The sequence below is a fragment of the Anas platyrhynchos genome, chromosome 1 (genome assembly GCF_047663525.1).
Source record: "Anas platyrhynchos isolate ZD024472 breed Pekin duck chromosome 1, IASCAAS_PekinDuck_T2T, whole genome shotgun sequence".
Classification (NCBI taxonomy): Eukaryota; Metazoa; Chordata; class Aves; order Anseriformes; family Anatidae; genus Anas; species Anas platyrhynchos.
Window position 1 is genome coordinate 127,058,461 of NC_092587.1, and position 27,926 is coordinate 127,086,386.

Sequence of the window (27,926 nt, forward strand, 5' to 3'; positions counted from 1 at the left end):
TTTCCATGTCTGGCTTAAGATCTCTGTTGCAGACTGAGCCAGTTTCCTAATTTTCCAGCATAAGACAGTGTGGAATCACTATCCTGTTTCCTATATTTTTCACAAGTTAGATCATGTTATTAGGTCTATCCTGGATAAGCCAATTCCTTCAGTTGTGGCAACAAAGTCATCATAAATATCTATTGAAGTGTATTCAGGAGAAAGAATGCTGCTTATCTTTGGAATTTCAGACTGTTAAAATGTGTGAAATAAACCTAAGTTTCTTTTAATGCTAAACATCACTTGTTTTATTTAGCAGTGGAATCTTTGTTTCTAACAGATTAATAACGTAACCATCAATGATCAAGTTGCAAACTTAATTCCAATTTCAGCACCAACGCTACAAGAGCTGAGGTAAGTAATTTTAAATAAAGATTGAAATCTTTGCAGTATTTGAAAAAGATGAAGCAAGCAACCCTTTCATGTGGTTAGCAGACTCTCCACTTTGCATTATTTCTGCGCTTCAGAATTAAAAAACTTCAGGAATTGTGAACTGTTTTTCTTAATCATCAAGTTCATATTGGTTAGAGTAGTCTTAGTTTTGTTTTAGTTACCACTGGAGTTTGTTTTAACAAACTTGCTGATTTCATTTTAGGTCCTTCAGTTTCCTTGGGGTTTAACAAGGCCTGAGTGCCTTGTTGTTTGTATGCTGATGATCTTAATAATAGTGATGACAATAATTCTTGAGGATGTGAACTATGGATTGTTGAGAATGCCAATTTGGCTTTTGCTCTTCATGGATAAATGTCTGTCATAGTTTCAGGGATTTGGTCTGTCTCTTAGGAATTACTAAGTGAGCTTTTATGGCTGTAGGTTTTATTGATTCATGGAGTCATATTTGCTTTTTTTTAGTTTTGTATATCTTCTTCCTTCACAACATTCCTGAGATGTGCTCTTTCCTCTTTCCACAAGCACCAAAGCTTTTGCCTAGGTTGTGTCCCCAGCCATAGTTCTGCTTACCTTTCTCTTTCTGACACATTTCATATTCATACTGCTCTCCAGAGAGGTTTGAATGTCTGTGTTTACTGCTATTCCCAACCTCCCTCTGAAAATCAAATAGAAACAGTTGGCCAGCAGGTCTTGTTTTTGAAGAAACATGTATCTCCTACTCATTTTCCTTTTGTGGCTTTGAGTATAAGTTTAGAATTCTGTTCTTAATGCTTGCTTGCCAAAAGGCAACATTAAGATTTATCTTTCGCTCTTTTAAGTAAGCTTTAAATAAGTGGATTGTTGTTAAAACATGTGATGACAGAGGTTTAAACTTAGTGTGCCAAGTGACTAACAAAAGGCAACTATTGACAAGTTCAGTCCTTTGAAAAGTGTTTTTGCAATACTAGAACGGCGTAGTTTTAAAAAATCAGCAATCAACTGGATTTTTTTCCTTGGCAATTGCTTGTGTTTTTTTTTTTTTTTTTTTTTTTTTTTTTTTGTAATACTGCTATAATTGTCTTTAGAAACATAATTAGAAATCTTCCTTGACTGTCACTTTTTATTTTAAAGAATTTCAGAGTTCAACAAAACGTTGCAAGAACTAAGTGAGGTAAGATGACTAATTGTTGTTACTATTTAGAAAACTTTTTTCAACTTATTTCTGATAATGTCATTACCTAAGTGTAAGTCCTGCTTTCTCCTGACAAAACAATGTTATCCTTTTCTTCCCTTGTTGTTACAGTCCTCTGTTATGGAATGCAGTGCAGAAAACCAGAGGTTTGTTGTTTTGTTTTTTTTTAAGTTTGTATTTAAGAGCTCATATATTGTCTGTGATATGAATGGCTATGTAACAGGAGAAAAGCTATCAAGGAAGTTAAGTCTGAGAAACAGGCTGGAGAAATACATGCAGGCTAACAAGGAAAGAAATTCTGATCCTGTTAGTTTCCTAGCATTATTGATTTATTTTACATTATATATATATATGTATATATTTAACCGAACTGGTTTAATTAATCCGGTGAATTTGAATTTGGAATATGGCCTTGCCTGCCGTAGTTCTCCTGCATCATCACATTAGCAGCTTAGCCACTAAGGCTGTGAGATTGGGGATCACCAAACTGCCAGAGCTTGTGAATGTAATTCTGCAGTGCAGTGTTTCTGAGGTAATTGCTTAAGTGTTTCAGATTGGGAAACTGATCATACTCAGGATAGGGAAAGCCTGAGAAGGTAAACTTGTTCAGACTCACGAAGCCATGAAGTACCAGAATGGCAAAGCTGCTCCACAGCAGGTGATCCTCAAAACCCTGAAATGTAGATCATGTCTCTCAACTTAACTGCTATGCACAGCTAAACTGATGGTACTTTAAACAGATCAGATTGGAAATGCTACATTCTAAAACAAAATTTGAAACTTCATTTCCCCAGATACTTGAGTTTTGGGGTTTATCTTCCTGGTTTAGAATGAAGCAAAAGTCCAAAACCCCACAATAATAATGGACAAAAAGTCAGATCACACCTTCATGTCATCTATTGGCAGTAGTTAGGGTACTCTTCATTCTGGTGAGCTGGAAAGAAGTTTTGTTATCATTTCTATGTTGTCTTTTCATTCACCTGTGTGTTTGGTTTTGCCTAATATTAAGAATACTGACTGTATGGTTGCTAGTTCATACAGTTTCATGTCATCAAACATAATTGTAAAAAGCTAGTTCTGTGCTTGAGTGAGTCATTTAAGCTCCCTCTGAAGTCTTGAGAGAGAACACTAGATTTTTCCCCGGGTGATGGAGATTTTGTATACACTAACATAACGATCCAGTTGCTTGTTCCTCTCTGGGGTTTCTCTACAGTAAAAATGGAGATTGTTATTATCTTTACAAAATTACCAACTGTTTAAAGGCTAGCATTGGTTAGGGAGGATCCCATTTAAGGATCAACAGTGTCTGTAGAGAAAACAGAAAATAAGCTGCCACAAACTGATATATTATTCTTCTTTTTAGCTTGATGAAGTGTTTTAAATACATTGGAAATATCCTCATGTTTGAAAAAGCCTAGGAAAAAAGTGCTTTCTCTGACTTAGTATTTGTCATTAATTTCATGCATTGTAAAGACAAGGCGTATCTGTTTCTTGAGCCTAAGGCTTTTTCTTCTCATTATAGTATACACTGCAGTTTCATATTAAAGCTGGCTGAGAAAGAGAATATAAGCATTTTAAGAGACAGAGCAGAAGTAAGCAAAATTGGTAAGTTGTGCTTTAAACACAGTCTCATCACAGTTACCCTTTCAGATGTTTTTACAGATGTCATATTTTTACAGGTGACCTCCAAGTAGATAAGAGAGAAATCTTACTTAATTTTAAATAAAAATACATTTTTGTTGAACAATTTAAATGCACCAAAAATGCAGCCTTTCTGATTTTTGGGTGGGGAGAGGGAGATATGTATATGTTAAAAAAAAAAAAAGTATAAAATTGCTGCGTACATCAATAGAGCAGATTTTGAAAGGATTAGCGGAAACATAGCTTGAGAACACAAATGTATTTCTGAACTGATGGCCTGAATTGACAAGTTTATAATGTAGTCAAGTTCTCTTAGTGATATTGTGATAGTATGGAGTGGTGGCTCATACCATTTGTCTCTTTGTTTAAAAGCACGTATCTTTGCATTCTAGTTCGTTCACCATACTAAAAAGAGAAATCTGTGCTTCTTGGGCACTGAGCAAAAATCTGGGGGCATTTATTTTGGCATATCAAGATCAGTCTTGCAAATGTCATTTCAGAAGAAAATCAAAACCAATTATACAAGATGCACTATTGTTAAAAAAAAAAAAAGAAAAAAAAAAAGTAAAGCATACACTTATTTGAATACCTTACTTAATGGTATTAGCAATTTTTATGCTTCAGGACAAACTAGGTTAATGCTTCTTTGTCATCTCAGAACAGTGCTGCTGCTCATCACTGAAGTATTGTTCCTTGACTGCTGAAGAATTAAAAATGTAGTAAGTATAAATACAAAAAGGTTGACATTCTTATTTCCTAATCTTTGTAACACATAAGTAGAGTGATCTTTCATGGTGTGGTAGAATAGGTAGGAAGGACTCTATAAACACAACCCGAAAGACATCTTCCTCCCCCCCTTCCTCCCCCCCTTCCTCCCTCCCTTCCTCCCTCTTTTTTTTTTTTCTTCTCCCTTATGCAGGTAACTTTTTTTTTTTGTGTTCAGAATCAGGTCACCTCCAAAGCAGACAACAAATGGCACAGTAATATTTATGGATTTGCTAGTTAACAGCTACAGCAAAATAGAATGCATGAACCCTCAAAATGCTACAAAATTAGTATTTGTCACTAGAGCAGGGGGTACCTGATCTGATAAATTTTGAAATATGCACTATTAATAGTATGTCCATATCATTCATATAGATTCTTCTAACTCGTTTTCTTTAAAATATGAATAATGTTACATTTAACATGCATTTCTGTGCTTTTTTTTTTTTTTTTTTTTTTTTACAGTACTATAGAAGTGCCACCTCATCCCATATGGACTCCTTTCTTTCATTCTTCTTCTCCCCCTAAAAAGACTGCAGTTCCTTCCTTCAAATCTAATGCTTTTCTTTCCCCCACTGTGCTTTCTGTAAAACAATACCCCACAGTTAGACCACTGATCCCACCATTCACAGAAATTTCTTTTTCTGGAACTCTCTCCACAACTCCTCTATCTGAGACTTCTGCCACATCTACTACTGCAGCTTCATCTTCTACCACTGATACCACTACACTTTCCACTTCCGAGTCCCCTGCTCAACCTACTGGGCCAACTTTTCCTTCTATAGCTTCTAATAAATCTCTCACTACAGCTCTGTCTTCCACAACTGCAACAAAATCTGTTGCTAATGTTGCTCTCTCAATTAAATCTGATGCTACATATCTTAGCAAGCCTATCACAATTATTTCTCCAGCTGTAGGTTTCACTAAACCTACTGCAGTTTCCTCTTCTGAGCTTCCCCCCAGACCTCCAATAGCATTTCCACCTACTGAGACTACCACCAAATCTGTTGCACAAATTCCTCTTGCTACAGATTCAACTCAACCTACTACTGGTAACAAAAACATTACTTCAGCACCTACTCTTCCTTTTACTCCTTTTACAATAACTTTGGCCCCTACTGTTGGTCCTATCAAACATTCTGTCTCAGCTTCTCATCCTCATTCTACTGCTGATGGCCATGGTAGCCTGACTAATGGAAGCACAGGTAAATATGACAGATAAAAATACATATTTTTAACTTGAATGCCGTATATTGAATTTGCTTTTAAAATTTATTAACAAGATTTTAGTTATGTATCTGAGCTATCACCTTCCAAATACTGTGACGAGCCTGACACAACTTTCAAAAGCTGTGTACTCATTTTAGAACGTGTTCTGATGCCTCTGGCCATGACGAGTGCTACCTCACTATACAATTTTTTGGTAACTGTGGTAGTTAAGTACTGTGTGCTAAGCTCCCAACAGGTATATTTGGCAGAAAAATTAAAGTCACAGAGACAGTTAGGTAATTTTATTTTGCCAAATCAGTATTTAAAATACTGAAAATCAAAGTTTGATTTTCCTTAAAATATTCTAATTGATTAGGAATATTTTTAATGACTATGTATTTTCCCATGAAGATTTCTCATGAGAGGACCTTTATAATAAAAAAAAATGGAGTCAACAATGGCCCCTTGAAACCTTGCTCTATGTTTTCCTGAGACTTAAAATATTGCTATCTGCAAAGTCATAGGGAGAAAAAATCATTCTCTTTCCTGTAACATGCTAATAAACCTTACACTTGTGGTAAGGTTTTTAATTTTCAAGAGAACTGCTTAATTTTTCTGGTTCTCAGGGCTTACTTGATTTGTTGAGCACAATACTTATAAATGCACTACTCTTCTTTTGTCGCAGGAAAGATACTGTCAGCTACTACGTACATAACTTCCATATATACTACCATCAATGTCACCACAGCTGAGCAAATTGTGTCCAAAATAGAAGATGATCTAGCAGCCGGAAAAGTAGAGCCAAATTACGTAGAAAGAATGGTTAGTGAGGTTAGCAAAGTCCTGACTGCTTCTCAACAACTACCATCCCAGATTTCTAACAGGTAGGTCATTCTGGCAATAGATTAAAGGTATGTTGTATTGACTGTCTTGGTAAATTACCTTTAGCAAGTTTCATTTTTTCAGAATCATAATCCAAAAGAATGTTACTTGTTCTTTAGTGTACTTGTATGGAAAGGGAAAACAGCATACCTTTTGTGTTGAAACCACAATAAGAGAGCAGAGTAAGCCATATTTTATACTGTGCTTGGATGGATTGCTGCTCCATAGCCACAGCTTGCCTGAGAACGTTAAGGGTATGTGCTTAGAAGTAGTACTGAGTATCTCTTTTCCTTAACAGAATTATAAAACTGGTGGATTACATGGGCTTAAAACTGAACTTTTCAACAACGTCAGCTGATTTTTCCTCCCCATCCTTGGCTCTGGCAGTTGTCAAAACCAATAGCATCCGCTCCAACCAAATGTATTTTTCTGTCCAGGATTCATCCGATCTCCAGGTAGAGCACTGATAATTCTAAATTTTATGAAGTTTTAAATGTTAATGTTATTTATGTTTTAATGTTTATATGTAAAACATATTTTTTTTCAGGATCTTTTGTTCATGTTATTTTCAGAGAAAAAGACTTTCCTTTTTAAGTCTTTCAGAGTTTTTCCTTTTGTTTTCTATTATGAAGTAAATAAGCAACACAGTTAGCAGAAACTGGCATTCAGCTAATAAGCTGTTACAGGATAACGCCAGAACACCAGAATGGATAGACTGCTTGGTTGAATAATTTTGCCTCAAGAACCCTGAATCATGAGTCATTTAATTACCCACCCTGACAGTGCTGAAATTTGTCAAGGAGTGTTGCCAGATGGCTTCATATGTTAGAAGGAAATTAATTGCAGGAAACTACAGGTGCCAGGAAAGAACTATTATGTTGCTTGTATAATAACATTCTTATATTTGTCGCTCATAACTAGTTGGTCTTGCCAAGAAAAAAGTGCTTAGAAAGTTTGGATCCAGTTTGTCTCACTCAAACCTCCCCTCGTGGTTGAGGAAATTCTAATTTGGACAATACCACCAGTTCAAGGAGGCTTAAGTGAGAAGAGATGGAAAGTTCTGGACAGATACTGGCACATTCTGTCCTCTTGGAGAAGGACACATAGTAAGCTAGCATGAACCATTAGTAGTACTGGAACTGTTCTGTGATACTGAAAAACTGAAAATTATATGATATGGTAACATTTGAGTTATTTTCTGTTTTCCTAGCAATATGTAGTGCATGAGTCTAAGATGACTCTTGGAGGTGGTAGTGCTGAAAAATAGATAACTGCTAAGTAATGATCTTCTGGAAATCTGATGGCACTGGCAATGAAATACAGAGAATCATCAATGAATATCATCTAGTTCAAAACAGAGCAATGGGAATGCTTTAGTGGAATTGATTTGGGATTTCATTTGTGGCTGTCTAAACCAGTTGTTCCCAAAGTGGGGTGTGGGTGCTGCAGGGGTGCACAGAATCCATTGAGGAGCAGGAAGAAAATATTTTTCTGCCATTAATAAATGAAATTTATATATATAAATAATTATTATTTAATCTTTATCTCATCCTTTTTTGATTTCTATTTTTGTGTATGTTTTACAACGTACATACATTTACAATGTATGTAATGTATACATAAAAACATATATATATATATATCTAGGGGTGGATATTCCAAAAAATTTTACTAATGGGTGTGTAGTCAAAAGAAGTTTGGAAACCACTGGTCTAAACAGAAGAGTTAAACCATATTGGTAGGTCACTGAGGAGTGCTCACCTTGTTGTTTCTGTTACAAACATTGTTTGAAAACACATAATTTCTCTCTTCAGTTCCGCTACTGTTTCACATCTCCTGTGAACTCTGAGGTATTTGTATTTCTATGTAAGATGACTAATGTGCTACAAGAAACACAAATTTAACTTCAGAAATTCTTTCAAGAAAAAAATAAGAGTTTTTGCAATAAACAAAGCTCTTTGTCATATAAATGCAGCACAGAAAACTGGGGGACAGTTCAGATATTCTTTTACCATGCTAGATCATTTAGCTCTTGAGATATCTGAACTGTAGTTTATCCAGATTATTTTTGCCATTTCTAGCAGATGAACATGAATTTAGGTTTTATAGCTCTAGGTTCCGCTTAACACTTTACTTAAAAACTTGGAGTTTTCTGGATTCATTTTTAAAAGGTTCAGTCTTAATTGCAGTTATAATCCCTGAGCAGAGGCACTAGTGAAGTCTGCCTGTGGGTTTGTTCTTTGCTCCTGTACTAGCACAAAAATCTCGCTTCTCTCACTTCAGGACCCTTAGTTCTCTTATACTTTTCCTTTGCATTCATTATCCTGATTCTTCATTTAGATTCCAGACGTCTTCTCTCCCTACCTTGTAACCACATTAGCTGGCGTAGTCCCTTTATGGTACCACCCTTCCACGTCCACTACAACTGTTTGCTGCCTGACACTCTCATTTCTTTCCTATTGCTCGCTTTTCCCATGTCTCTGGCCTACTTTTGCTGGGCCTTCTGGTTGGGCAAGAGGCAGTACTTTCTGGGGTCATTCTGTAGCTCTACATATGGTGATAGATCAATCAGGAATTCCAGCAAAGAATGGAGGAGGCTTTCCTCATGGAATAGTAGAATTCTTTTCTTTTCGGCAGCCACAGCTTAAAAATCTGTTTTATCTGCCTTTCTTCTTTCAAGTTTGGTTGAAATTAGCCAAGGAATTAAAAATAGTCAGGGCAGGTTTAATGTCGAAATAGGTAGGTACCGTGAGTATAAAACCCCTAAATTTCGTAGTAAAATAATCTAGAAATTATATACCTTTTTCACATGGGGTATAAAAATTATTTGTTTTGCAGGTTTCTGTGCTGTGAAATGTTAATCACCCTACACAGTTATATAGACCTAGCCAGACTGTTGCTTATCATTGTTTTCAATTCAATATTACCCACCACAGTGAAGTTCTGCCCCTGTACAAAAATGGGTAAAGACAGAGTATATTCAATGATAGGCAGAGCTGAAATAAGTTGCACTATTTTCAGGCCTGCAGATACTATTTGTTCTTTGGCACATGAGAGGAATGAGAGACAGGAATGAGTTCCTGGCAGTCCTTAGATACGTATTTCAAAGCTCTAAACTGAAAATAAGGTATAATTTATTTTTTTCTTTAGTGACAGAAATCAAGTGTAAGCTGTGCATTTATTTTTCAGATCTCTCTTGGCATTAATGCACTTCAAGACTTAAATAATCTTGGATCAATTACACTTCCTTCATCATTGCTGACAAATTTACCTCCCGAAGAGCTGGGCTTGGCTTCTAGAATTATATTCAATTTCTTTAAAAAGACTGCTGTGTTCCAGGTATCTTTTTAATCCTTTCTTTGTTCATAAGGGTTTTAAACTCAAGACTAGAGCAAAATCAAATATGGACTTTTTTCCCACAAAACACATTTTAATACTTCCCGATTTAAAAAGTAATTATTTTTGTTGAATACTCACTCCGCATAATACCTGAACTTCTGTATGCTGTACTCTGCATCATTTTCTTTGATTTTAAAATCTGATTACTTTTTGTCGTTCCAGGATCCGTCCTTGAAGAATGCATCTTTAATCAGCAATGTTATATCATCAAGTGTTGCTAACCTCACAATTAAAAACTTAAAGGCAAATATTACTGTCACTTTACAGAATATCAGACCTAATCAGGTATGACTTATGTTTTGGCAGACAAAGTGTAGTTTTATTGCCTCTACTGGAGTTGTTGTAGAAGAAATATTGTACCAAAAATTCAGATCAGTTGGTTCTGCTTTAATAGTGTGCACAATTCATTTCAAACTAGACCTTCAAAGTCACTCATCTTTGCTTATTTATCGTTGATATTAATTTTTATTCTCTAATTTGATGTAATTTTGCTCTATCACTCATCCAAGAAGTTTTATCCTTCCTACCTATGCTTGAGTTTTATTCTCCAAAGCATAAACCTATAAAAATTATATATATATATAAGCCCAACAAATAAAAGCCTGACAGTGGGGGTTGCTAGGGAGATACTGCAATGACATTGACACTTAAATTAATTTTGCATTCATGTAAAAGAAGTATATATTTATCATTAACTCACAGTCTAGTAAAACATCTTTTTTTTTCTTATTTTTTTTTTTAAACTCACAAACAGGATAATTCAACAGTTAGATGTGTATTTTGGGACTTCAATAAAAATGGTGAGTACTTGATACCACCCAAGATAATGATGTTGCTTTAGGTATGCTAACTCATGTTAATAATATAAAGACGTGCTTTAACGAATAACAAAGCTCTTTTCTTTAACAGGTGGACATGGAGGTTGGTCGTATGAAGGTTGCATTGTTAAAGAAAGTAGAGTAAATGAAACAGTTTGTTCATGCAACCACCTCACAAGCTTTGCAGTTTTGATGGTAAGCATTTCAAAAATTATAGTCTTACCCTTATGCAAGAAAATGTTAAAGCATGTGTCATATTCAGCAAGTGAGAATTCAGGGAGCACATACCATCTATTAAATACTAATCAGGTTCTATTCACTTCAGTGTTAGTATGTAGAGTAATAATATTAGTGATGTACTTAAGCTGCTTGTTGAACTGGGGCCCATGAGTTCCACTGAAGTCAAAATCGCTTAAGTGCTTATTAAACCACACCTTATATATTTAGACGGTTGTTTTTTCTGTAGAAAAGGGAAATTAGTATAAATCAAATTGAAAAGTGTTTAAGTGTTTTAACCAGATGGGATTTCTCAATTAGATCGACATTTCTGTTTTTCATTAACCTTTAAAAAGTTCTTTTTATTTAAAGAAATGTATTTTTAGTGCAGGAGGGAAGGTATTTTTTTGTTGTTATGCACTTTTTTATTTAATAAGCATACTCTCTGAAATTAACTTCTGTTTGTTTCCATTTTAGAACTTGTATGGAAATACTCCTTTAAGTCCCACACAAGAATTGGTACTGACTTTTATATCCTATATAGGCTGTGGTCTCTCTGCAATTTTTCTTTCTATCACTCTTGTGACCTACATAGCCTTCGAGTAAGTACCTGTTCAACAAAGTCCCATTATTCTTCAATGATGATAGCTTTTAATCTCCACTGCAAAGTCCTTTCCAGTAGTTATAGATTCTGTCTCAGTAATGTACAAATTTGGAAGGGGTTGATTCAGTCTTGCTCAAGGGTTAATCTTATAGACAGGTTAATTAGTCATGAGGATTTATGCAGTAAGAAGTGATGAAGTAACACTTTAAAGTGTTTTACAGTATATTATAGAAGAAGAGTGAAGGAATGTGTTTAAGATAGAACATACAGAGAGTATTTCTGAATAGCATTTTGAAATCATTTATATTCTCTAATGAAATGCAATTACGGCATACCAACTTTTTTTTTTGGAACATTTTCTTAAGATGGCTGAGGCTTAACTATTAAATCCTCAACAGTATGTTTTGGAAATCCTTCCAGAAACAATTTGGCACACATTTACTCTATCCTATCATTAAGGAGTTATTTGGCTCTGTCACAGTTCTAGAAGCCCAGTCGAAAGCCTAATTTAGATTAGCATTAAAGAACACTCACATTTTGTTTTTTGGAAGTACTCCAAAAAGGAGAAGCCCAACATACAATGTAAAAAAATTATGGAACTGATACCTAGGAATCCAAGCTGGTGTTCGTATTTATGTAATCTTAATATAACAAACTTTATGCATATGGACCATTAATTTGGAAATGTTTTATAAAACACTGTATAAATGTATAAATGCAATCTAAGAATCATTATATATGAATGAAAATATAAAATTGCATTTTTTCTTCACATTTGTGCACTGACAAATACAAGAGAGAAAGTAAGCCAGGGATCCAAGGACAGCTGACGTCATCTCACTAATTTTGCTTTTTAGGAAAATCCGGAGAGACTACCCCTCCAAAATCTTAATCCAGCTGTGTGCTGCATTACTTCTACTCAACCTAGTTTTCCTCCTTGACTCATGGATTGCGTTGTATAATACACAAGGCCTATGTATTGCAGTTGCTGTATTTCTTCACTATTTCCTATTGGTTTCCTTCACCTGGATGGGCCTAGAAGCTTTCCACATGTATCTTGCCCTCGTGAAAGTCTTTAATACCTATGTACGGAAGTACATTCTTAAATTTTGCATTGTTGGTTGGGGTATGTATGTATTTATTTATTTATTTTGGATGCTAAATAGATGCATCATCTTACCAAGTATCTCAGTGAACGTAACACAGTTCAGAAATGCAAATGAAGCAGTCATTAAATGCTATGACCTGTATGTGGTGAAGTATTCATTATCAGTAAATCTGATTGTATGAATTCCAAATTCATATTCACATTTGAGATAGTGAACTTCTCCTTAAGTGCAGATTTTTTCAGATCATAAAGTGAAAAACTTAGGCTGCCTCAATGCAAATGAATAATGGATTTTACTTGTGCAAATATAATAGAACCAATTTTTAATGTGCTCACTTCCATTTCCATTTACTAGACAGACGGCATCAGTTCTGTTTTGAAAATAAATGCCATTATATATATACATTACATTCTTGGAACAGCACTGTTTATAACAAAAAGTGTCAAAATAGATATAACTGGTTAAAGGACAGAGATTCTAGGCCTCATTATTCTCTCTGACCACTTGACTAAACACAATTGAAGGCACTAAAATCAATATGGTGGTTTTCTTTGAACAGGCATAAGAAAGAAAATTGCATATGCTGTATTTGATGTCTTAAATCAGTTTGATGTGATACTATTTGTTGCTTAATTGAGAAAGATTTGGAGTTAGCTGCAGAGAATGTATCTTGTATCTTTCTAAATCATGCTCTTGTTTGTATGCCCCAGTTTTTATTATTATTTTTTTCAGACAGCTAGTATACAGCATAATTCAACAGGCAAATTTCAGAATGTAGACTTCACTGAAAAATGTAGTAATTTCAAATTATCATGGTACTGTCTTTGTCAAGATTTTCACTTACATGTATTCTCATAATATTCTAGGGTTACCAGCAGTAGTTGTGGCCATTGTGTTGGCGGTATCACCAGATAATTATGGATTTATATCCACTGGAAAAGTTTTGAAAACCAGACCTGATGAATTGTAAGTTGAAAGGAGGTACTTTTCGGGGGGGTGAAGGTCCTACCAAATTGGTTTTCTTCAAAGTAAAGGTGGGGGAGGAAAGGAAGCAATGAGAGAGCTTTGAAATGTTATGGCTCTACAGCATTTTGTGTGCTTTGTGGTATCTACCTACATGAATGCCCTTACCCTTTGTCAAAAACATACAGGTTTTTAAAAAAGAGGCAAAAATGGTTTGTGTTTACAACAAAGCATGGCTTTATCTCATACTTTTTTTACTTAATGTCTTTTTCTGGTAGTAGCTGACAAACTTTATTTTTGTTTTCTAGTTGCTGGATTAAAAATAGAATTGTCTTCTATATCACTGCTGTGGGATACTTTAGTGTGATATTCCTAATCAATATCAGCATGTTCATTGTTGTGCTGATTCAGCTCTGTCGCATTAAAAAGAAAAAACAACTTGGTGCTCAAAGAAAAACAAGTATTCAAGACCTCAGGAGTGTTGCTGGCCTCACGTTCTTGTTGGGAATTACTTGGGGATTTGCTTTCTTCACAGTAAATGATGTGTTTACTTACCTCTTTACCATTTTTAACACGTTGCAAGGTAAGTCCATGTTTTGTGTGTCAGCCCACTGCCTACGCTATAATGAAAAAAACATTTGAAAATGGCACTTTCTTGATTCAGCAGCAAAAATGTAATTTTGATACATCCTTTAAGATGTTACTTAAATTTGATATGATACTGCTTTACTCTAATCTTATGTTACTGTTACATTACCATAAGGTGCAGAAAAGGTATCTACTAATGATATGTATAATATATTTATACCCATAACTGTTAGAATTTAAATGTGTGCAAACAAGACACCGCTGGAAGTGACTGTCTTTCTCTAGTCAATAGATAACTTGTAAATTACAAGTAACTTACAGTTACTGTAAGTGCTCACATAATAATGCAATTAATGTAGTGAAAACTGTGTTATTTCTCTTTACCTCTAAGCCAGAGGGGTGAGGGGGGACATTCGTCAAAGGGCCATTGAGACAGGCAAGGCTGCAACATGTAAAGTTAGTGGTCCAGCTCCTGAGTGGTCCAACTCCTGAGCCTTTAGTACATAGAAGGCATGCAGCTTTGCAGAGGCCAGGATGCTACTGGATATATCCAAAAGCAGACTTCAGAAGCTTCAAAAGCTTGCATACAAACATGTGGTACCGTAGTTGCGTACAGTTATCTGGATGTACCTGAATTATCCTGTTGCACTTTGAATACAAACTTCTGCTTAAATGGCATTTTAGGTGACTAGCTGAGTAATTTTCCAGAGAGGCTAAAGCAATTAAAATTGCAATTCAGTGTATGTACCACTCCCCTATTTAGTATGGGACACAGCTTAAATGGTTCCCTGGCCTGTGGGTGCATAGAGATCGTGACAGTGGATTTGCAGGATTCCATAGTACACAAGGACACAGAGGCTTTATTTCATACATTTGTTTACTTTAATACAGATTAACATAAATCACCTCTAGCAAGTGTAGCTATGATTAATTAAGTATATATCAAGCTATTACGGAAAAGCATTATACATACATATATATATATATATATATATATATATATATATATATTTAGCTGCAATCAATAGCAGCAAATGTATCAAAAGAGAGGTTACTACAAACTTAGCACTAGTAAAGTAGTGAATATGTTCACAGTTAGTTGCATATATGCATGCATACATACGTTTACACATACATATTCAAAACGTTACCTGTACCAAGTGCTCAGCAAACTGATCCCAGAAGCAGGACTGATCCCAGAAGTGACAACAGACAGAGTTTCACTTTGAAGATGATCTTCATCGTGGAGTTTGGAGTCAGCCAGGTGTCCCCAACAAGTAAATCTTGTAGGAAAAGTCTGTGCACAGCAAGTTCTCAGAGAGAGAAATTCCATTTTGCATGAAAAACAAGTCATTTTTATATCACAGAGACATAAGAGGGTGTAGATTCTGTTCTTCCAGACACAATTTTACTTTTCCCAGACTGCCTGGCTTCTTTTGAATAAAACAGCCAGTAGCAGTTGCCGATTCCAACCTTCTCAGGGTGTTTTACCTTCGTTCCACAGCATTTTTCAACCTTTCCAGATAATTTGCAGTTACAGTTCCTTGGTTTTACTGTTATTATTATCTGCAGGATGTCTCTGGTTCTTAGGTACCCAGCTGACCTTCAAAGAGGCCAGCTGCACTTCTCAAGGATGCTTCTGGTTCACAGGTCTAGTTCTTAAGCCAGTAGTTCTCAGGCTGGCAGACATATTCTGTTAATATTTTAGCAGACATTTTCTGTCAGTATTTTCCTCATAGTCAGGTTGCCTTTATGGCTGCTCCCGTCAGCATCTTGATTTTTGTTACCATATTATTTGGTTAACAGGGGTGTTGAACCCTTACATTCACAAGTCTTACATGAAACCATGGAACCAACTCAGGACTGTGTGGTAAAACTACTCTGTTATGTGAGGCTAAATTCCACGTCTACTCAATTTTAACTTAGATGCTAGACAAATCCTGATATTAAAACTAATATAGGATGTATAAATTGCGTTGACTTTGAACTTATGCCAGTGCTTCAAAACTGAATTTGAAAGTGGTATTAGAACCATGAGTAGAGCAAGATGTAGTTACACTCAAATATTCATCCTGAAAGCCAAAGTTAAGTTATTTAAGCTACCAAAGATGTAAGTAACCTCTCCTAGAAGGAATTTGTGTGTTTAACTGACCTTAAAAGTAGAGTGAACATAACATACTTGTAAGTCTGTGCCAGCCTGAACATTTAGTTTTCTTCCTTGTTCTTTTCCATTCATTATAAACCTAATGTTGTCAAGGACACGTTGCAGCTGGAAAACTGTGCAAAGACCAAGTGCTACTCTTCCTTAAGATGGAAGGGAGGACGTGTATTAGCAGGGAGAGTTAGGTTGCATTGTGTGTCAGTAGAAGTGAATGCAAAGCAAGTAATGTCTGTAATGCAAGGCTGTCAAGAGATAGGGATGAGCCCAGTCCCCTCTAGAAAATATTTGGCTTTAAGTTGTGGTAAAGGGGGTACTGTTTCTTAATATTTTAGGTATGAGTTATTTTCTTTATGATTCTCTAAATGACATAGCTATGATTTTGTGTCCAATTAATAGTTCCTTGAATTTGTGGAAAGTTCAGTAATGGCGCTTCAGGAGCTAGGAATCCCAAATTTATTATTATTTTTTTTATTACTGGCTCTATTACAGTTGGTAGTAACAGGTCGTCTGCTAATACAAGCTGTGGCAATGTCATGCCATTTGTTGAGAGCTGTGTAGACAGTCGTATCATGCCCTATGTTTGACATTGCTTTGAATTCTTTTCCAAAAGTTCTAAGCAAATTTCAGAATCCGCAGAAATTTTCCCTTCCTATTTGAAAGTAGAAACTTCATGCACTTTGTGGGATTTGGTTATATTTGTTCTTCTTGCATTTGTGTATCCTTTGATGATGAAAGGATGTGAATCCTTTCATCTGCGTTCAATGGAAAAGTATTCTCCAGCATTCAGAGTTCTCGACTTTTTCACCAAAGAAAGGTGTCATCCCTTTTGATTAGAAATCAAAAACAAATGTAGGAAAAACAAAACATTGTTTATTAAGAAGTAGTAAAAGTCAATCATTGCTTTGCAGGATTCTTCATTTTTATCTTCTATTGTGTAACAAAGGAAAATGTCCGTAAACAGTGGAGAAGATACCTTTGTTGTGGGAAATTCAGGCTGGCTGAAAACTCTGGTAAATACTTTTTTTTTTTTTTTTTTTTTTTTTTTTACTTCTCAGTACTTATACTCAGTGTTAAGTTCCTAGTATTTTGTGATATGCTAAAACCTCTGAAATTATGCTTTTTAAAGGTGGCAGTTGATGCAGTTCTTGCATGCTGTCGCATTAAGGTGTTAACTGCAGTTGATCACTTCCATCGCAATGTATGGGCATGTCTTTGCGGAAGACTTTTGATCATCATTAGGAACCTGTAAGATTGGTTCTAGCTTCTATGTCAAATGTAGTTTTGCTAATTGCTTCAACAAGAGCAAGGTGAAACATACTTTAAATCAAAAAATCTAAAAATAGGTTTATATTATTTTGTTGTTCAGTAGTTGACTTCTCATAAAGCTATATATATACATGTATATACACTTTTTATATGCTTCAGCTTAGATGATCAACTGTACTTTAGTTGTTGGAAAATCCTGATCTGCCTACAGTCACAAATCTGAGACAGTTGGCTTGTATTAAAAAGGGCCAAAGAGGAAAAAGGAACTACATACAAAAAATGTAAACATCAAGAATCATGACATTTGTTGGAGAATATTAATCTGTTTAGTGTACCATGAGGAGGGTGGGTAAAGCCCTGTTTTTTATTTTAATTTAGATGCATTATTAACTATATTTTTATGTTTTGCTTGTCTCAGTTGCACAATTTTCTGTAACGTGTATCTGTTGTAGACTGGAGTAGAACTGCTACTAATGGTTTGAAGAAGCAGACTGTAAATCAAGGTGTATCCAGTTCTTCCAATTCCTTACAATCAAACAGTAACTCCACTAATTCTACAACACTGCTAATGAATAATGATTATTCAGTGCACGCAAATGGAAATGGTACGTATCGTCCAGTGCTATGCTCTTTCATGCTGTCTTAAAATGAAATGCTGACCAATTATTATTTATTAATATAGGGTCAGAATATTTCCTAATGTCTTCACAAATAACACCACACATCTATTTTAGGGGACTGTACACAAAGTTTTACAATACCAATTTATCCTACTCAGTAGGAACTATTGATTTACGTATGAAACGGTAGGTAATATTCCTCACAATGCTATCATTTACCCAAAGCTGCTGTTAATACCTTTCTTGTCATTTGATGATATGAAAATAAGCTTCAAGAATGATTAAAAGCAGTTCATATTTAAAAACTTATAAAAATAAACATAGACGGAATAAGAACGAAACGTAGGATACCCCACAGAGATGTTCTGAGAGTATGAAAGAAGGGATGTAGGAGATAATATGAAGAACTCCTGCTAACATTAATGGAACACTCACATGGAAGCTGTTTATGAGAGGAGGAGAAAAGTGAGAGAAATGGAGAATGTAACCTGTAAAACCACCTCAGTGAAGAAAGCCCTGTTGAGAGGGGTGCCTCACTATTGGCTACAGAGTAAGTATTGAAGCCAAATTGCTCCATAACTCTTTATATTCACTGTGTTAAGGATACTTTTTGCTGATAGAAATATACCTTTGTTGCAGGAAACAGTTGTTCTGAAGTAAAATTATTTGTATGCCTAAGGTATTTTTCCCAACTGACCAAGAGTTGTGGCTAAGAAGTCATGGCATCAGCTAGATTGTTTAGTATGAAGTTGTAGGACATGCTCACAAAGGCTAGGTTGTCCTCATTTCCTGGCACATGGTGTCAGAAGAAAGCAGATGGTCAACTGGAAAGCACAATAATCTCTCAGATGTACAGAGTAAAAACTATGGAATTCATACATGCTGCCCCCTTAACGTGTTATACTGTGCATTTGGATGTGTGAGCTGCATATTGTAAAGAAATCACAAGACTTCAACAAATGTCATTTAGACATACTCTCAATAGCTTTCCATGTTGAGTCTGTAAAATTAGTTCCTTTCTTTTTGCCATCCCTATGTAAAACCTGTGTTTGGAAACCACACAATGCAATAATTAACATACTTTCTATCTAACAGGCTAGTTGAGAGATAAGAATCCAGTAACTCTCACTGCCATCGAATACAAAGCAAGGCAATATTTTTAGTTAAAAGTAGTATCTTTTAAAACAAGAGAGATTTTCAGGTGCAAAAGCTTGCACATCTTGTAGCATATTGTCATGCTACAATAGTTACTCTGATGAATGATACCTGCCCCTGCAACATTTGATGTGCTTATACACAGCTACAAATGCATTTTGGCTATTTTTCTCAACAGAAAGATAACAGAAATATTTTATAGAATTCAGGTTTTATAGCAACTGAGTGAGTGGTTCTGTTGTGGCTTTCCAGAAAAAGTTGGTGTTGATTTGGGTAGTATTTTAGAACGAGATGCAAAGTTGATGGTCTAAATCATTGAGGGATGTCAATTTTATGTGACATGCTCCTGTTCTGTCCTAGTTTATTCACTTGATTAATTTTTCCAGTGTAAGAGTCTGCATGGCCTGAGCCAAAATTATCTCAGACAAAGCAGCTGAAAGAATTTTGATATAACTTTGTATACACCCGTGAATATAGATGTCTCAGATGACCCATCTCCTCTCCTCTTCCACTTTATTGTATGTTTTGAATGCTGTGAACCCTGTACCACATCCTCCGTTTATATCAGAAGGGTTTTATGAAACCTTGCCTGTATGGTTTGATTGACTCTTCTGGGTCTGTAGGACTTCTACAAAAAGAGTCTAAATTTATGCTTGGATAGAGTTCATCTTCCTGACAAAACTCTTTAAGACAATTCCTTACACTTAATCTTCTAAATACGGGGCAATTGTGTCTCAGAAGAGCTAGACAAATGCCTCCAGAAGGTAGTTAGTTGCCCAGTGCCGGGTAGGAACACAGAACCTTCTAAAAAATCTGCTGTACCTGATTTTCCTGCTCTCACAGCTAGAACTGCAAAATAATATTGTAATATTTTTATTTTTAAAAATGAGCTAAAAAAAAAAAAAAGCAATTCTGGAAATTGAGACCTATGTCATAAATATACTAAGTTATAAACACTTAATGGCTTTGGCCCTACTACTTCCACAGAAATGCTAATCCAGATGCAGGATTGAATGATTTGCCATGGTATCTTTGGGTTGTCTATGCAGAATGTGGTTTTGCTTGCCTGTGGGATTATGTAACTTCATCTTTTCATCACATATTAATATTTCCTCGTTTTCTGTTTTTCTGTTACAGATTTGCATGTTTGGGAAACTCCCAATAGGTATCACATGACTGAACCTGCAAATTGCCTCTCTGAGGAACAGAAACAACCTTTCTGATTTTGTTCATTGAATAGCCTTTTCTCCTCAGATTTTGCCCTAGCGTTAGGGCATGGCTGCTTAGAATACTGCTTCTAAAATAAATCAGTATCCGTCAGGCAGGGGGATAAACATGTATTTATGCTCAATTACAATGTCAGCAACTATGGTTGTTGTCTCCCATTTCAGTCTTTATCTGATTTGAGTTGATTAAGAAAGCTCTTCTGCTCATATTACCCTCTTTACTTTTGTGTATGTTTTAGTGCATGATGACCTTTTAAATTAATCATTAAACGTCAACTTTATATTTAAGAGGTTTTGTATAATCTGTTGAGACGTTGTTTCCTTTTTGCAGTCCCAGTGGCACCTCAGTAGTTTGGCAAGGAATTTGTAATTTTTATTTGACAGCCATCATTATAAGCTCACCTCCTTAAACTCTCATTCTGAAATGTTTAGATTTAGTTGTATATGCATTACATTTTCAAACTGCTAGGAAGATTTATTAACTAGAAAAAACACATGTTCACATGTTATTTTATAAATACTGTCTAATTCCAAAGAATAGTGTAGAAATGAGGCTTTGATGCAGCTGATACACTGACATATGCCTGAGTGAGTAGGCGAACTGCTGAAAGGCATGCAGTCTGCCTAAAGTGAATGCTTATGCTATAGAGGAACTATTTGGGTAGAGCGATACTAAAGCTGTGTGCCTAAGAGCCCTGGCTGAAGCAGAAGAGAGAAGAGCAGTCCAGGCCAGTCACTCAAGCAGCTGAATCCTTTCTGCAGGAAGGGTTAAGTGCAGGGGAGGAATGTCACCACATACTTCTGCCCCTGGAGACCTCAAGAAATAGTTAAAAGCCATCCTGTAATGTGGCCCTGCACAGGGTAACTTGGCCTTGCATGGGCCCTGCACGTGCTTCTGCAAGGGTTGTTCAGAAGCCCAAGGCAGCAAGAAAGTGAAAGGGGAGGGCAGAGCCATAGCAGGATTCTGCTCTAGGATACTCGAGGTATTTGATGAACTGAAGCCAGGTGTACTAGGGAACATCAGATCTTGATCCCTGTAACAGACTCATCTTTCACTGTCTCAGTGTTTCTCACCAGTACTTCTGCTCTTGCCAAAACCATAAGTGGCAAGCAGTTTCTGCATTGATTGTTGTGTCTTTTCAGTAGATTTAACAATAGCCAGTTCTGATGATGTTTGTTTGTGAAGTGTTATATTAGTGCAAATAGCAAAATCTGATGTTTTGTGTTTTTATTAAACATTTTTTATTAGTATTTTGCTGTTTCTGGTGTAAATGACAGTTTTGCATCAGTGTTTTTGAACTTACTTTTCATGTTTAACATATCAAAATAATCCTCTCCCAGAAGAAATACTAGTTTTGTTTGTTTTTTTTTTCTATCCTGTTTAGTCCTACTCATATGATACATATGGTATCAGGATCACGACACATCTTTAAATGTAAATGCTTTCTGAAAAAATAATAATAATAAAAAAGAGAATAAAATCCATCTGGAAGTGTTTGCACAAATAGGTACAATAAGACATCCTAATCCACAGAAAAATTATCTAGATGTAGGAGATTGTATCTGGAGAATCAGGCATTTGTGGAGCTGGTGTTACATTGCATTAGTAGGCGGCAATCAGCAGTGGTATGACACATGTTCACTGTAGGGTTACCCAAATGTTTAAGATTCTCAATCTAAATATGGCTTAGAAAAATATTTGGAGCTAGGCCATATTCTGATTGTTCTCCAGAAATAAATGTTGCAAGATGAGTGCACTTCAAAGGAAAAAAAGTATCATGTTTAGTCCAACAGTTTCTTGTTTCACATACAAAGCAAAACTAAGAACGCTTTTTTATTTAACTAGTTAATGAAAAACTAGAATTAGAATTATTTTGCATATTATCTAGTGATATTTATTCAGAGTCAAAGTCCATATTCTGAGAATTGTGACTTTCACTATTGAAAATACGTAATTCCTACTTTTCTGATAGGGAATGCATTTTTTTTTGTTTCTACAGGACATATTTCCAGTGAGAAGAATGGTGTTTCTTTCAGCGTACAGAACGGTGACGTGTGTCTTCATGACTTTTCAGGCAAACAACTTGCATTCCAAGAAAAGGATGATACAGGCAGCCAAAATAGCCGTATCTCACTCAGAAGGACTTCAAAGAGGGGAAGCCTAACTTTCATTGAGAAAATGTGATTTCCTTTGAAACAGAACATTGTTTTACAGCGTGAAGTAGAGATTTACTTCAACAGTTTTTACATAATGTGAGAAGACCAAAAACTGATTTTATTTAATATATGGTACTGAAACTTCAAGGCAGCATGTAATGTATTGACAAGGACAATTACTAATTGGAAAAAAAAAAAAAAAAAAAGGTGGGGAGGGAGCTACTGTTTTGACAAGGTATTTCAGATGTTGAATTACAGCTGGTGTGTTCCCATTTTCATTCTTCATTAGAGGTTTTTTGAGGATTTTTACATTTAAAAGAAAGTTTTGTTTAGAGCTTTTTTCATTACATCTAAGTTTATCTGGATATAATTATAACGCATAGGTAGTATTGTATAAATGTAGGAAATTACAACTTCTGCATACAAATTACATCTTTAAAAATGTTAGCTATACTGTCTTCAACTTTTTGTATGTTGTAGTTGCAGGCTATAGTGCTGTACATAAGCAGGAAATGTCTGCCTTTAAGCATCTTAGTGATACTTTTATATTTATTTCTTGTAAATTTAAATATTCCTTTGTATAGAAAAATAATTGCTGTTTTGTTTTAACTTCTATTGTACTTTGCATTTGTCTTTAATTGAAATAATTTACTTTAACATAGAATGATACAGAAGCTAATTTGTTCAGTAAGTAAGATCACTTACAGTGGTTTAAATACATTCACCAGATACAGGACTGTAAATACAAACACTATTGGTCTTTAACCTTTAGTGACCTCATACGACAACAGAGAGGTGTAAGAAACTGGGTGTTTTCAAAGGAGAGTGCCAAGAATGAGGGATTGATAAGCAAAGTAGCCAGTAGGTTATTAAATACAGCTACGTTGCCGTAGTGGCTGGAGGAAGTCAGTGGAAGCTTTTGCCATTGATTTCAGCAGAGTCAATATTTTGTCTTGAGTGTGGGTTCCAGAGATTAAACACACTGCCATTTCTCATCTGCAACGATAAAGTAACAACGTGTTATTTTTTGAATTAAAAAAATAAATACAGAAAATAAATGCTAGCTGCTGTATTTAGTAGTCTAGTAAATTGTTCATTTTGTTGAGTGGCTGTTTTTAAGGGGCAGCTCTTGAGCAGTTACAATGTATTTCTGTTTGTACTTTGGTCCTTTTTTGGCAAACCAAATCCTGAGGCACTAGCTCAGTAATTCATGAAGCAAGGTTTCATTTTCTTTGTGTTATTTGTCTGGAAAAGATGGATTTGGGCTCTTCATGTGAAACACCTGAACGAAAATAGAACCCATCCAACATTGTGAAGACTTTTGAAGAGAAATTAGCAGGAGCCCTGGTTGTGCCTACTTCTTACACAGGTGTGCAGCTGTGGCCATTTCTTCTGCTCCGTGCGTTCTTGGAGAAAGGTTGGATGCTGCCAGAGAAAGAGCTAGAACAAATTTAGTGCCACACTGCAGACTGATGGACCCTGGAAGGGGAATTTTTTGAGGCAGGCATATGCTGCAAGGGAGAGAGTACTTTGTTTTCCCAGAGGACTCAGTAGGGAGCCCTGGAAATGCTCTTCTCAACCAAATGCATCAGTTGAACACCTCCTTTCTGGGGCTCTCTCATAGTTCAGCAACTGAACCTCTTCAATACTCAAACCCTCTTGCAGTCCTATATGCAATGCCTGGGTTCTTTTGGTCACCTGTGTCTGAGACTACTCTGAATATGCTTTTGAAGTGCGAACTTAAAGTATTTGTTGTATTTATCCATGAGGTTTTAACTGCATGTTAATAAAAGACGGTACTGGAATGCTAGTAGCTGGAATGCATTTCTGTGAATGCTTTAACTATTGGTGAATTGCCTTTGCACTGTTTCTTGTAAATTTATTTAATGTTCTTGTATTTATATTTTCAACTGTAAAAAATAATAAATTTACAGCAAGTAAACACATAAAATACATAAACTTTGTCTTTTAGATAAATGTGTCGTTATACTGAATTGTGTTACAATTCTTCAGATGACATGAGCTGGAGAAAATGCTGACCTTGCCCTTGCCTTTATTTTTTTTTTCCTACATCATATTTCACGTTTCATGGTTCTAGCAGATCTGTTTTTAGCAGAGAGAAGGTCTGACCTAAGTCTGTCTGCTCAATGCTTGTCCTCAAGTCTGCTGAAAGTCTTCCATCAGACCACTGGGAGCACATAGCTGAGTTTGGCTTCGATGATTAAATTCCATACTAGAAAGGGTATCTCCTGTCACTGCTTGGAGTCTTCATTTGCTTTTATTTTGGGGAAAACAAAACCAAAAAATGCAATTAAACAAGTTGGCATGCTGTGATTAACATAGCTCTGTGGCTTCCAGGTCCTAGTAGTTCACATACAGCTTTGCGACTAAGCCATATTATGGCCTACAGACTTGGCACTTGTTCCTCTGTGTGCTGCTAGCGGTGTGGCCATGGCAGCTCAGAGCCTGCTGAAAGCTGCAACCCCTTTTCTGGGGGAAAGCAGAGTGGAAGACTACGCATCGACTTGTGGTTGTGGAGCTAAGCCCAGGACGTGTGTCAGGAGATTTGGAGCTTAGGTTTGGGTAAACAGCAGCACACGGTGTGCAGCTGGCACCACCTCGGAGAGCAAACCTGTTCCCTGAGCGTGTGCAATCTGCGTTGACGTTTATAGTAAAAAGCGATGCCCTGGAGCAGTAAACGTGCAGGTTTATGCTGTTGTGGGGTTGTGAAACCCTCACCGAACCGCAGTTGCACGGCTGCGACTGAGGGAGGTAACGAGCCTGTGAGGAGAGCCCTGCCCCCGCTCCTGCTGTGCAGATCGTCCCCAAATGCTGCCAGAGAGCCACAAGCCACCCGGCAGCTCCCCGATCAGGACTTTTTATTTCCACGGTCAGGTATAGAGCCGAGCCGTGCCGCCCCTCTCGGCCTCGGCGCTGCTCCCGCCCCGGGCGCTGAGAGGAGGCGGCTCCGGGCCCCGCCCGCGGCCGCCGCCATCTCCTGCTGCCGAGCGCGGCCGGGGGCTGAGGAGGGCTGAGGGCGGCCATGAGGAGCCGCAGCAACTCGGGGGTGCGCCTGGACGGCTACGCCCGGCTGGTGCAGCGGACCATCCTCTGCCACCAGGTGAGGGCAGAGCCGAGGCCGGGGGAATGGAGCCCAGCCGGGGGGGGAGGCGCTGGGGGGGCTCCGCGGTCGCTGCAGGGGAGGCGGGGGTGACCTTGGGCTGCATCCCTGCGTGGCACGGGGCGGTGAGGATTTGGGGGAGACGCCGGGTGGCAGCAAGGCAGGCAGCTCGGGAGGGGCTGGGGAGATGCTGTGGGATGGGTCTCCAGGCTTCAGCAGCGAGCCCGAGCGAGCCACCTGCGTGCCCACGAGCAGGAGGTGTTTAGAAACTGGCTTGGGTTGGAAGGGACCCCATGGACCATCCGCCTCCAGCCCCTTCGCCAAGGGTTTAAGATGCTGCAGGGGCTTGCTACGTGCCTGACCTTGTACCTTGCGCCCAGGAGCATGCCAGGCGTGTGGAGCTGGCACACGAGATGCTGAGCGGTGGCGGCGGGCACCGAGCCCGTGTTCCATATGCCAGGGGTCCCATATGCCAGGGGTCAGATATCTCACCAGCAGCAATTGATCTTACATCCATCCCAGCCTCTCTGTTTGAACACACAGCTGACAAACAGCCTGAAAAATTAATGGTAATGAAGTGACGGGAGTCAGTGATTAAATGAAAACATTAATGGAGTGTTTGGAGTGCAAGAGACTACCCACTCGGCGTGCTGGGTTTCAGGCAGCGCTGCTGTCAAGCACCGTCACAATTTGCCGTCCTACACATTGGAGGATATAAAAGGACTTTGCATGCATTCATGCTTCAGCTTTCATAAACCACACAGCTAAATAAACATATATTTTTTTCACCTCCTGGAAGGGAAGTAGTATTTCTTTAACTTCCTCGAGGTCATGCCACAGGCTGAGGTCATGCCACAGGCAAGAACAGATCCTAATCTAGGTTTCTAGTCCTAACTCAGTACCCTGTTTTCCCTCCAAATATGCAAAATTTAAGTTCATACTTCCTCGGTGTGTTTCAGATTTCACCTAGTGACTTAGCTAATCATCCCGGGTGGATGAGGATGCCCAGCTAGGTGCTGTAAGTTATATCCCAAAGCATCAAAAGAAATTTTGCATTTTCCTTGTGCGAGTTTGGGAAAGGACTGAGCCTCTCTTTTGTTGTAAAACTGTGACAGCCGCAGTGTGCAACCAGTGTGAAATCATCCTTGGCTCTCTCTTTTGTTTCTGTTTCTTTCTCTTTTAATAAGGAAAGAATCGGTTCATCTGAATAGATGGGATTTCAGGTAATAATGTCCATTCTGTGCTCTCTGTACTCTGCTTAGAACCCAGTAACAGGGCTGCTTTCAGCTGGTACTGACCATAAGGATGCTTGGGTACGGGACAACGTCTACAGCATCCTGGCGGTGTGGGGGCTCGGGATGGCTTACCGAAAGAATGCAGACCGGGACGAGGATAAGGCCAAAGCCTACGAGCTTGAGCAGGTACGTCAACGTTTTTGGCATAAACCAGCTGTGCTATTTTTTTGTTTGTTTTTGTTTGTTTGTTTGTTTTTCATAGGATGGTGGTTGTGAGTGGTGTGCTTGCATTGCTGCCTTGTGTAGGATCTGGCACAGTTTTCCCAGCATGGAATAGGTGTTTTGTTCCCTTGGCAGTAGTGTCTGTGTGCCACAAGGTGGCCTGTATTTCTAGCTGCCTCCCAGGAAGTAAGATTTGGAGAACTGAGCAACAGAGAGGCTAACATCTGAACTAAAATATAAACAAAATAGAAACTGGTAGGAGTCAAACTTCCACTGTGTGGCTTCCGAGAAATGTTATGCCCAGATTTACAAGCCTCTCAGATTAAACCTTGAGATTCCTCATGAGGTGTATTGTGGAGCCAAAAATCAAGTTTAGGTTGCTTGAATCCTGGGATATCATTTTATCTGCTGGACTGTTCTTTCCCTTAAGGAGGAACATGCCCTTTAAAGTAGCTGTCTTTGAAATGTGCATGTGTGTAGTCTCATGAAAGGCATACATGGTGTATAGACACGTTTGGTCAGAAAGAAAGGTGAAGATCTCCAAAGTGGGAGGGAACTGGAAGGGGAGGTAGCTCACACAGTTACTTTATTTAGTCCATAGCTGGGAAAGTGGGTATCAAAAGAGAGAGTGTAGAGGCAGGTTAAATGGTAGGCAAGGGAGTCAGTATCCTGCTGTAGTTTTGAAGGCATAAACTTTATGCAGATGTGTACTTGTCAAACTGGGGTGGTCTGTGGTGACACAACCTTGGCTCAGTTTGCTTGATCATCTTTTGAGGCTTTAATAATTTTCTGGATTAAAAAAAAAATGGGTTTGATTTCTTCATTTCAGACTAAATCTTGTACTTCTCTTTGTGCACGCTAAAGTCCCTTTCTTCACATTAGTCATCTGCTTGCTGCTGTGCTGTGTAAAGAGATGAAGAGACTCCACAGGTTACTGTGTCAATGGCTTGCAGTTATTTAGCAGTGTTC

General features: G+C 37.4%; 2 protein-coding genes across 8 annotated transcripts in view; both read left to right on the plus strand.

The window, feature by feature from the left end:
- The window catches only part of ADGRG2 (adhesion G protein-coupled receptor G2), a 60,649-nt gene extending 36,319 nt beyond the window's left edge, over nucleotides 1-24,330 (plus strand). For 5 of the 6 annotated variants that reach the window (XM_027448298.3, XM_072028821.1, XM_013094423.5 and 2 more), the window contains 19 exons: nucleotides 320-393; nucleotides 1,540-1,579; nucleotides 1,712-1,746; nucleotides 3,123-3,205; nucleotides 3,900-3,960; nucleotides 4,472-5,211; nucleotides 5,901-6,099; nucleotides 6,396-6,552; nucleotides 9,287-9,436; nucleotides 9,659-9,781; nucleotides 10,251-10,296; nucleotides 10,406-10,509; nucleotides 11,008-11,132; nucleotides 11,992-12,260; nucleotides 13,110-13,209; nucleotides 13,515-13,789; nucleotides 16,864-16,965; nucleotides 17,674-17,826; nucleotides 22,223-24,330. In XM_027448298.3, coding sequence (XP_027304099.3) covers nucleotides 320-393; nucleotides 1,540-1,579; nucleotides 1,712-1,746; nucleotides 3,123-3,205; nucleotides 3,900-3,960; nucleotides 4,472-5,211; nucleotides 5,901-6,099; nucleotides 6,396-6,552; nucleotides 9,287-9,436; nucleotides 9,659-9,781; nucleotides 10,251-10,296; nucleotides 10,406-10,509; nucleotides 11,008-11,132; nucleotides 11,992-12,260; nucleotides 13,110-13,209; nucleotides 13,515-13,789; nucleotides 16,864-16,965; nucleotides 17,674-17,826; nucleotides 22,223-22,407 — 3,021 coding nt within the window. In that variant the 3' untranslated portion in view covers nucleotides 22,408-24,330. Of the gene's footprint in view, nucleotides 1-319; nucleotides 394-1,539; nucleotides 1,580-1,711; nucleotides 1,747-3,122; nucleotides 3,206-3,899; nucleotides 3,961-4,471; nucleotides 5,212-5,900; nucleotides 6,100-6,395; nucleotides 6,553-9,286; nucleotides 9,437-9,658; nucleotides 9,782-10,250; nucleotides 10,297-10,405; nucleotides 10,510-11,007; nucleotides 11,133-11,991; nucleotides 12,261-13,109; nucleotides 13,210-13,514; nucleotides 13,790-16,863; nucleotides 16,966-17,673; nucleotides 17,827-20,133; nucleotides 22,185-22,222 lie in introns of those variants that run through there. The other variant, XM_072028825.1, reaches the window with a different exon arrangement.
- Nucleotides 24,331-25,182: 852 nt separating this feature from the next.
- Nucleotides 25,183-27,926, plus strand: part of PHKA2 (phosphorylase kinase regulatory subunit alpha 2) — a 40,720-nt gene continuing 37,976 nt past the window's right edge. For both annotated transcript variants that reach the window (XM_027448191.3, XM_027448197.3), the window contains exons 1-2: nucleotides 25,183-25,500; nucleotides 26,763-26,921. In XM_027448191.3, the coding sequence (XP_027303992.1) occupies nucleotides 25,423-25,500; nucleotides 26,763-26,921 (237 nt within the window). In that variant the 5' untranslated portion in view covers nucleotides 25,183-25,422. The remainder of the gene's footprint in view (nucleotides 25,501-26,762; nucleotides 26,922-27,926) is intronic.